The following is an 11,540-nucleotide window of genomic DNA, read 5'->3' as shown; positions in this document are numbered from 1 at the left end:
CAGATACTAGTTTTCCTATGAATTCATTATTGACCTTGTACTCCTATTCCCTAAACTCAGTTGACCATTATCAACTCCTGGACTCTTCATGTTTGGATCTGGTCTGATATAATGGTCATTGTGATATTTCATAATTTCTTCAAAGTATGTTGAGTTTATTCTGATAGGGACAATTAACAAGATTTTCCCAGACTATCACTAGCTCACTAGTATGGCCAAGAGCTCGAGATATGCAGGGTAAAGTGCGTGTACTTACTAGGTCAAATCTATGGTTTTATTATGTAATGTACATAATGATTTCTCTTTCTTTTATACACTGCTTTTTTCTCTGCAGGAAAGGGAACATGAAGAGGGATAATCAGAGCAGTGTGTCTGAATTCATCCTCCTGGGGTTCCCCATCCAACCAGAGGAACAAGGCATGTACTGTTCTCTTTTCCTGGCCATGTACCTGACCACAGTGCTGGGGAACCTGCTCATTATTCTGCTCATCAGGCTGAACTCTCACCTCCACACCCCCATGTACTTCTTCCTCAGCCACTTGGCCTTCACTGACGTCTCTTTCTCATCTGTCACAGCTCCAAAGATGCTGATGAATATGCTGACACAGAGTCAATCCATCTCCTATGCTGGGTGCATTTCCCAGGCATATTTTTTCTTAATGTTTGGTGGTCTTGACAGCTTCCTTCTCACCTCAATGGCATATGACATATATGTGGCCATTTGTCATCCACTGCACTATATCACAGTTATGAGTCAGAGTATCTGTTTCCTGCTAGTAATTGTGTCCTGGGTCTTATCTTTTTCCTTTTCTTTTGTGCACACCCTCCTCCTAGTTCATCTCTCTCTCTTTAGAGACAACACTCTGCATCACTTCTTCTGTGACCTTTCTGCTTTACTTAAGTTGTCCATTTCAGATACCACCATCAACGATCTGGTTATCCTCACTGTAGGAATGGTAGTCATTACCCTGCCATTCATATGCATTCTGGTCTCTTATGGCTACATTGGGGCTACCATTCTGAGAACTCCCTCCATCAAGGGAATTTGTAAAGCCCTGTCCACATGTGGCTCTCACCTCTCTGTGGTTTCCCTGTACTATGGAGCAATTATTGGGTTATACTTTGTACCTTCATCCAATAACATCAATGACAAGGATGTTATTGTGGCTGTGTTATACAGTCTGGTCACACCCATGCTGAATCCCTTCATCTACAGTCTAAGGAACTGGGATGTGAAAGGAGCACTGGGAAACATTCTCAGTAGAGGACCCTTTTCAGTGTGACAGACATTGTCTTCCATAATGAACTGGATATGAGAACCTTTCAATACTAGATATGAATCATTTTGTCTCTAAATTTCTGTTTCTAGGTGAATTTTCAGGTGGCACTCTCTTCTCAGCCTGCATTTCATCCCTGAGATAATTTTGTCTCTTATTTTCTTGTTGATTTTGAGAAACTTGGAAATGGTTTTTATAAACATATCTGTAGCATTTTAATTTTCACATGATGTTCTTATTTTAGAAACCTTAAATTTTTTTTTGTATTTCCTGGCTTTTAGTTTGTTTTAACTGGGTAATTTTCTGGCATCATATACCAAAGCATTTTTCATTTTTGAAGATAACAAAAATATTTCTAATGGAAAATTTAACTTTTTTTGTATTTACATTGCTGATACTCTTGTAATTTATTTTTGTGAGTAGTTTTCACTAGAAATCTAGTTTTGTTTGTAGATTTTTAATATTATTTATTAAAAATTGGACACATTTTTAGGCTACTGGATAATATTTCTGTGCAGTGTAAGTTGTGCAAACTTCCAGTGAAAGTAAACACACATATTTCTTCAAATATTTATAATTTCTTCTTGATGAAATTATTTAAAATCTCTTCTTCCAGGTTTTTGAAACTTGCAATACATGGTAATTATGTATAGGCTCAATAGCTTATTTTCTCTATCTAGTAAACTTCCAACGCCTTTCATCAATTTTTCTCCAAATTTTTAGGTGTTTTTAAGAGAGATGGTATCTAGGCATATGACTTTTTTTTTCAAAGACAGTGTGGCTTATCACAAAGTAAAACGAGATGGGTTTTCTGTAGAAGGCCCAGACATGGTCCAGATAGAATGGGTATAGGTCAAACGTATAAACAGGGAGTTGATTGAAGCCCTCAAAGTCCCAGGAGTGTCAGATGAGTGTGAAGCACAATAGGGGTAAATATTTGAAATACCTGAGGAGTAGATACTCCTCAGGGTGATATTATTATGGATGATCAAGAGATTCTATCAATGGTTTGGGCTAAAGAAGAGCTAGAAAGGATGTCAAGAATCCTAGGCATCCTCAACTGAGCAGGCACAACATTTGCATAGCTGAGTCAAACTCTAATCTATTTTTAAATAAAAATTATTTCTGTGACCACTTTAATATAGTGTCCCATGCTCCTATATGAAATGGCAAACTTTTATTATCAGTACTTAGCCTCCGAAATCAAAGGTACTTATCCTCATTTCTGTAAATTCATTATTGTCTGCAATATTTCTCTATTTATTATTTTGCTTAATTCTAGCCTTTGGTGTAGACAAAGAAATTAAAGGTTTAATAGTGCTACTGAGCTACCAAATTTAAGGAAATGGAATTCAAACTACTGTGACTGTGAAGTGAATAGTCAAGTGACTATTCACTATTTGGAATAGTGACTATTTTTCAAATCTGAGGAACATTTTCTCCACTTTATTGGAAATATTTAGTCTTCATAAAAATATTGAAATAGTATTCAGACATAAGATATATACAGTTTAAATATGTGCTTACATAAGATGTGCTTGTAAGTGTAGATGTTCAGATTGTCATATTTTGAATTTCAGATGATCACTTTTAAATAAAACTTAGTGATTTTTAACACTGCGCATTGATCTATCAATTTTCCTGCTCCAGAACTGCATGCAAATCAAATAAGACTATATTTACTCTGCTACATTTTCCTTTTGTCGTCTGCTCTTGTCCTTGTGAAATTTATCTCTACATTTACACATTTCACTATGACAATACAATACTTGCTTCCTCTAATTTTCATGAACATGCTGTTTTCTTTCAGTATTTTGTTATGAAAATTGTATTATGAATATTATCGTGAATTCATCCAGAGTGGATATGGAAAAGATTCTGTAAATTGTATACCCAGAAAATTACTGGTTATAGGAAATGTGTTTATTCAATTTAACCACTACTACTGAACTCTTTCTTAAAATAGTTATTCTAAGCAGTCAGTCTGAAAAGGTTACATATGATGTGATATGAACTGTATGACATTCTAGAAAAAGCAAATCTATGGAGATAATAAAGCAATCAGTAGTTGTTAAGGATTTGGTGTGGGGAAGTGGGAGGGGTAAACAGGTGGGATTTTAGGGAAGAAAATGTTTCTTATGATGCTGTAACAGTAGTTATTTGACCCTGTGTATTTGTTGAAGCAAAAGAAAAAGCAGAAAGTAGAGAAATCATGACCATGCAGCCCAAAGGTTGAATCTCATGTAAACTATGGACTTTATTTGATAATAATGTACTGATATTGGTTCAGTTGTAACAAATCTGCTACACCAATGCAAGATGTTATTACAAGAAACTTTGTCCAGGGATGGGGAAAAGTACTATATGAGCAATTTTAGCTCACATTTTCTGTAAACCTTTTCTCCAGTGAAAGAGAATTTGCATTATTTTCTGGTAAAGACTTTGAAGAAACATGCGGATCTCTGCCTCTGTTGAATGGCAATAAATTATATGAAGCTCTCTGAGATAACTGATCTGAATTCCTGAATTTCTTCACAATTAAAAGTCATCTCCCCACTAGGAGAGCTGCATTGTACCAATAGAACAGCCATTGTCACAATTATTACTTCAGAAATCCCTTATGCAAAACCCATGATCATGTCTTTTTTCCTGCTTTTCTGTTAGGTGGTGTGTATTTTATTTATTACATTATAGACATTCTTCATATAATGTAAAGTTTATTTCTTTGTCCTTTGTGTACATTGAAAATGTCTCCTATTATTTAAATATTGTTTCTGCTTATTATGATTTTCAAATGTCTTACTTTTACTGTATAGAAAACTATTACTGTGTCAATTTTTAAAACATGATTTTTTGAGAAAATCACCTTGAAAATGTCAACCAATCATTCTATGTTCTAGACAATAAGGGAGGCTGAGGAAGGATGGATTTGTATTTCTTATCAGGGGAGCACCTTGCATTTTCATAAGTAGGGATACCCCAGTAGAATCCACTGTAGCACAGCATGATATTGATACTATTTCAACACACACACACACAATACCAAAAATGCACATTCCACAAATGCCTTATAATGAAGCTTGTACGTGCAGAAGATTGTACAGAGACAAGAGGAAGTTTGTGGCTTTGGAAAATAGAATCAATTCAGCAACTAGAGTGTAATGCTTATGCTTGAATTAATTAAGAAAGTGAGATAGAAAGTTAATCTTGATGTCATCAGGAATTAGAATAAGAGTGTATCAATAGTGTATACTTATCCAGTTATTATAGTACTTGGATATTTCCATCCCTGATTGTATTTTGTGGAGTATTGGTTAGTAAGTAATGTGCGTTACACTATGGTTTAACCAAATATACCCAAATTTAAAAAATAAAGATCCACTTTCCTGTATGGTAGTGAACCATATATTTATGAAAAATTTAAAACTTTATATTCATTCTTTGATAGCAATTGAAATATAGGTACTCATTATATTTAATGTAGTGTGAGGTAGAAATTCATTTAATTTTTTCATATTAATAATGAAGTATTTTAGATTAATTTTATAGTTCATCCCTTTTCACTTCTTTGTAATGCCAACTGCATCAATATCTGATATATAAGTTGTTTCTTATACAACTATTATATTTACATGATCTTTATTTAATACTTATATATTCTAATATGCATCATTACCTCCTTGTTTAAAAACTATCTATTTAATCATGATTCTTACCATGTGGATGGACAATTAGAGGTAAATGTATACCCTACAGCTCAGCATTTTCACTCCTGAGTATAAGACCATCAAACTGTGCGAACATGTGCCTAGTAAGTATCATGTATGATATGTTCTAAGATAAACATACTTGCACAAATAATTATGCACAATTAATCCTTTTATTAGTTTAGCAACTCAGAGTTGGTGTTCAAAACAACAGCATGACATAGTCTACTCTTTTATAGGAACTTTTTCAAATACATTGTCAACTAGAAGCTTTATTCTTTAGAGACAGAAACTTGTACCATGGGGGAATGGTAACTAAATTGTCTTCTCTTAATAGTCTGGCATTGTATAGAAAAATAATTAACTAATGATTTATACAATTACATAGATTAACTTATTTCATAATTTTGAGTGAAAACTATCATGTAGAAAAGTTACATACTGTATGATTCTATTAGATGAAGTTGAGAAGCATGAGAGACTAATCAGTGAGAGCAGTGATTAGAAGATCATTTATACTTGGGAGAGTACTGACTGTGAATGGAGAAAAAAGCTTTCTTTGGGGCTTGTGAGGCCATTTCATTAGCATATAACAATACAAAAAGATGAACATTTAAATTTTATGTGCTAAAATTTCTGAAACAAATGAAAATGAAAACATATAAAAACATTTTCTAGACCAAGGTTAGTGAGCATTCTAACCAGTGCCAAGGAAATAAGTGGTTGTGAATGTGGTGGAGGGCTGAAGCAAGCCACATGATGACTGGAACAGGCACAAGAGCCCAGTACCTGGCAGGGCTGTTGTAGAAGCACAGTGTAGGAGGAGATTCCCACACTTCCTTGTTTTTCCTAGTGCTATCTCTTCCATCTTGGGCCACAGGGTCTACCAGTACTTGGAGAACTTCTATGTGTCCTAGAATATTACTTCTGTAAAGCAACCTAGTGGTCTACATGTAGCTCAGTCTGGCTGCTTCAGACCTGGGGCACCAGGTCTACCTATCTCAGTTCAACTACAGTGCCCGGCACCCATTTAGGCAGAAACAGAGAGTGAGGAAGAGTGGTTGTGTATGCACATGGTTGTGTAAAGAGGACAGGAGAGGATAGGCTAGACCTTACTAGGAGGAGATTACTTATAGTAGTATTAGGCCAGAAGTAAAGAATAGCTTCAGACCACCTGTTTAGGTGAACTGTTGTCTAGGAAGACTTTCTAAAGGTGGGATCTTTACTGCAAAATTCAGTGCAGTGCTCTTTTGCCAGCTCAACAACCAACCCCAGAAGTAGAGTCAGATATAGTGCCATCTCAAGCTTCAGATCCATATCTATAGTCATCTACAGAACTGGAACCATATCCAGTATCAGCTGCACCACCAGCTCCTTACCCTTATCCATTTCAAGTATTGCCAGGTTTGCTGAAGGATCAAATTGAAACTAGCACCAGTTCAAACTAGAGCCATCCCCAGTCTCAGTTCTGACACTAGCTATGGAGCCAGAGCTATCTCCAGTGAAAGTTACAGCTCTAATGCCAGAACTAGAAATGCATGAATGTGTTGTTAAGCAGAGTGATATATGGTTACTTCTGGATGATAGTGGCCCATAATGGGTTCAAAAGAACTTTCTAGAGTGATATCGGTGTTTTGTGTATTGACATATATATTTCCTAAAATCTATTCATTAGGTACAGCATATGGTCATGTGCAATTATATGATGTAATTTAAGTAATAAGAAATATAGACTTTGATTCCATTTCATCTTTATGAAGTGAAAACCAGTCAAGAGCAGTTGTGATGGTTCTACAACAAGATAGTGGATTAGAAATTTCATCCATGTGTCTTCTTAAATCGAAAGAATCAGGGTAACAAAGGAGACTGTATTCTGAGGAAAGAAGACAGGAAAAGAATCAAAGAAATAGGGTATAGGACAGCTTTTAAAGCATGGAGATGCAGAAAAGTCATGCAGAGAAAAGTAGGAAACAGTCCACAACTCCACCCCTGGGTGAGGAGGAGGGGAACTCAAAGCCTCAACCTGGTGATAACAGAAGGGCAGTCTGAGCCATAGGAGAAGCCCAGTGTTCTCACAAGTCTTAAGTATAGTGCAGTAATTTGATCTGACACAGTGACTTATCCTATCTAGCAGACCAGCTTTGGAGAAAAAAATCTGCTGCATCACTCCTCATCTTGGAGTAATATAGCCAGGCATTATCTTGAGATGATGGGGCCTATTGTTTGAAACCAAATACTCTGGGAGCATGAAAACAAGGTCCAATTTCAAATCAGGAAACCTTTATAAGCAGTACCACAGTTTTTGCATGGGAAAGGACACAAGAGGCAGTTGTGGATAGGGGGGAGCATCAGACATGGACCTCCTGAGAGCTGAGGCAGCAGATACTTGCACTGTGGAAGGCCCAGTGGCCAGGGGCCCCACCTCGGTGGACAAGAACAGAACTCCATCATTTGGAGGCTGAGAGTGTTGAGTCCATGGCCAGAAGATTGCCCAGACTCTGAAGCTACCTCTCTGCTATTATGATTTGCTGCAGGATGGGACTATAAGGACTCAGCCCAGGACAATCAGATCCCTTGATTTCCCCAGGTACTTCCCTTCCACAGGGTGTTTTACTGCTAATTGGTTCTGAAAGTAGTGTGATAGGTTCTGAGACAGTGTGGCAGAGTGCCAGGTTCCCTTAGTTTTCCCCTCTAGTGTATATTTAGTGCCCTGTTTGCTTCCCCTCTCTCTGATACACTTGGAGGACACATCTTGGATCTGCAACAAACTCCAGCCACCCACTATACCCACCCAATATCAGATTACAATATCAGAAAATCCAGAAAAGCCTTCGCCAATTATTTGCCTTAAATTTTTTTTTCATTATGCTATATTTTAAAACTGTTTTCACTTCATTTACACTTTTTGTTTTTATTTTTATATTTTCATTAATTAGTATATAATATTTTTAAAAGGGGTTCATTGTGATCTTTCCAAACACACAAACAATGAACTTTGATCAAATTCCTCTCCTTACAGTTATCTTTTTTATTTATATAGTTTTTCTTTATTTTGTAATCATATAATTTATCTTTTGCTTTTTGCTCTTCTCCTTCCATACTTTTTTTTTGATTTTTCAACCTTTTCTCTTTCTTTTTATACAACTTTGCATCTTTCTTTTACCTTTCCTGGCACCCTACTTTATTTTTCTTTTATTATTATTACTTTCATATTTATTAATTTTTAACATTATAGCTTATTCCATATTAGTTTTACTACCTTCTTTTTTATGATTGTTGGTGTGGTGATTTTTATTGTATTTCTGTATCTGGTTGGTCTTGTTGCTCAATGTCCACTTCTGAGCAGTACTAGGGATTGAGAAGTGCTCCATATAAATCCAGAAGAGATCTCTATCCTCACAGATGTGCAAACTACAACACAAAACTACAAGAAATGTGAAAAAACAAGGCAACATGACTCCTCCAAAAGTTTATAACTCTTCAATAGCAGAATCCAAAGATATTGAAATGCCATAGAATTCAAAAGTTTATAGTTATAATTTTTTCAGGACCTGAAAGAGGATTAAAAAAAAAACAGAAAAGAAATTAAATGATCAATTCAAGGTTAGGATAAGAAATTCAGTAAAGAGATAGACGTTGTGAAAAACATCAAACAGGAACCTTGGCAATAAAAAGATCAATAACTCAAGCAAAATCTCAAAGAAGAGAGTCATCAAAAGACTAGGTCAGGCTAAAGAATGACATCAGGAATTGGAGGCAGGGTTGAGTATTTATTACATTTAGATAGCAATAAAAAATAAATAAGCAATCATGATTACAGCATTCTAGATATCTGGAACAAAATTATGAGGGCACATCTGTATATCTGTAATGTGGAAGAGGAAAATGGGATGCAGACTAAAGGGATAAAAACACTATTCCATGAAATAATAACAAAAAATTTTCCAAATCTAGGAAAATAAATGAACATATAATTTAGCACCCCAAGTATACATGGCTAGAAAAGAACCTCTCCTTGTCATCCTATAGGTAAAATACTAACAGTGCAGCAAAAATAAATATACTGAAAATTGTAAGAGAGAGGTATCAAGTTACTTACAAAGGCAAGCCTTTCAGAATAATAGCAGAGTTTTCAGCAGAAACTCTAAAAGCCAGGAGAGCATGGGTCAATGTATTTCAAGCCCTGAACCAAAATCATTGTCACTTAAGGCAACTATATCAAGCAAAGCTATTTTTTAAAACTGAATAAGAAATAAAGATTTTCCATGCTACACAAAAACTAAAGCAATTCATAACCACTAAGCCAGGATTTCAGAAGAATATTACACACAAAAGAAGAAGAAACGTGTACACAAGCCTGAGAGCTTGAGAGAAAATAAATCTCACTAGAAGAAATAAACTAGCAAGAAGGCATAAAGGTCACTACATTTAATAAATGGAACACTGTATCAAGAAGATATAACTTGTAAGTTTATGTGCACTAAACATTGGTAAACTTAATTTCATAAAACAAATTACGCTGCATATAAAAACATAGATAGGTCCAGACACAACTAATGATATATGTGTACCAAACATTGAGAAACCAAATTTTATAAAACAATAATTATGAGATATAAAAGGACAGATAGGTGCAGCTACTGTGCTAACAGGTGACTTCAATATCCCATTCTAATAAACACACAGGTTATTCAGACAGAAATTAGCAAATAGCATCACCTGAAAATGAAAAAAAAACAATTTACTAGAACCTTTGGCATGCATAAAAGGGCAGTTTGCATGCCTTAGTGCCTACATTAAAAGTCAGAGAAATATTAAATGAATAATTTACTGGTGAAACTCGTGGTCTTAGAAAAAGAAGAAAAAAATACAAAATTAGTAGATGGAAATAAATAATAAAAATCAAGACAGAAATGAACAAAATGGGGAATAAAAAGCAAAACAGAGAATGAATATAAACAACATTGACAAACTTGTGGCAAACTAAACAAAAAAGAGCTACATGACCCAAATTAATAAAATTAGAGATGAAAAAGAGCTATTACAGAAGTTACTACTGAAATATGGAGGATAATTGGGGGATATTTTAAAAGCATATTCCAACAAATTGGAAAATCTAGAAGAAAGTCATAACTTTTTAGGCCAAAATCAAACCAAAAGCATATAAGCAATGTGAACAGATCTATAATTAACAATGATATTTTTGCAAAAACAGATCCTCTCAACAAAGAAAAGCTGGGGATTGGATGTATTCACTGCTGAATACTACTGGATCTTTAAAGAAGAAATAACACAAATAATGCACAAACTATTCCATAAAATAGAAAGGGAGGAATGCCTCCAAACTCATTCTGCAAAACTAGTTTACCCTAGTACTAAATCAGGATAATGATATAACAAAAAAGAAAACTATAGGCCAATTTTATTGATGAGCATAGAAGCAAAAATTTTCAATAAAATAGTTTTAAACTATTTTATTACACATTAAAGATGAGGCACTGCGATTGAGTTGTTATCCTTCCAGGGAGTCAAGAATGGTTTAGCAATGACAAATCAATAAATGTAATATAGCACATAGATAGGATGAAGGACAGCAATCAAATGATCATCTGAATACATGCAGATAAAGTTTCTGACAAAATTCAACATGCCTTCATGAAAACCTAAGTCCTGAAGAAACGCAGAATAAAGGATCAGATTCCAACATAATAAAAGAAACACATATAAGAAAACAATCACCAACATTATACTTAGCTGGGAAAAACTAAGAGCATTTCCTTTAAAATAAGGAATGAGACAATGCCATCTACTCTCCCCAGAGTTATTCAATACAGAGCAAAAAAGACAGAAAAAGAAATAAATGACATAAAAGGAAAAAGAAATCAAACTATACCTATGTGATGATGCTATGATCTTTTATTAAAGAACTGAAATACTCCACCAGAAAACTATTTTAAACACTTTCAGCAAAAAAAAAAACCAAAAAACCCCCCAAAAAACAAAAACACAGGATTAATTACCAACACACAAAAATCAGCAGTTTTTCTGTAGCCAAGAAATAAATCAGGAAAACAATACCATTAACAGTAGCCTCAAAAAATAAAACACTAGTAATTAATCTAACAAGAGGCGAAGACCTCTACAATGAAGACTACAAAACACTGAAGAATGAAGAAAGAAGTCGAACAGGGGATTGAACTGCAGCAGTAATGCTGGAGGTATCATAATACCTGACTTTGAATTATACTGAAGAGTCAAAGAAACAAAAACAACATAGTATTGATACAGAAACAGACATGCAGAACAATGGAGCAGAATCAAGGAGCCAGAAATAAACCCATGCAGTTAGCATCATTTGATTGTAGGCAATAGGGCCAAAAACACATAGGAGAAAAGATATCCCTTTAGCGAGTAGTTCTGGGGAAACTGGATATCCACATGTAGAAGAATAAAACCAGATCAACTATCTCTCCTCTTTTACAAATATCTACCCAAAATGGGTAAAATACTTTAATATAAGACCTGAAATGCTGGAACTGCTAGGGGAAAACACTTT

General features: G+C 34.9%; 1 protein-coding gene across 1 annotated transcript; it reads left to right on the top strand.

Annotated features, from left to right (window-relative positions):
* The first annotated feature begins 344 nt into the window (after positions 1-344).
* On the top strand, positions 345-1,283 carry LOC141415615 (olfactory receptor 1J21-like). Its single transcript, XM_074052627.1, has one exon. The coding sequence runs from the start codon at positions 345-347 to the stop codon at positions 1,281-1,283; it is 939 nt and encodes a 312-aa protein (XP_073908728.1).
* The last annotated feature ends 10,257 nt before the right edge of the window (positions 1,284-11,540 follow it).

The sequence above is a fragment of the Castor canadensis genome, chromosome 13 (assembly GCF_047511655.1).
Source record: "Castor canadensis chromosome 13, mCasCan1.hap1v2, whole genome shotgun sequence".
In the NCBI taxonomy this organism is placed as follows: Eukaryota; Metazoa; Chordata; class Mammalia; order Rodentia; family Castoridae; genus Castor; species Castor canadensis.
Note: the sequence above shows the minus strand (reverse complement) of the source record. Positions and strands in the feature narration are given on the sequence as shown.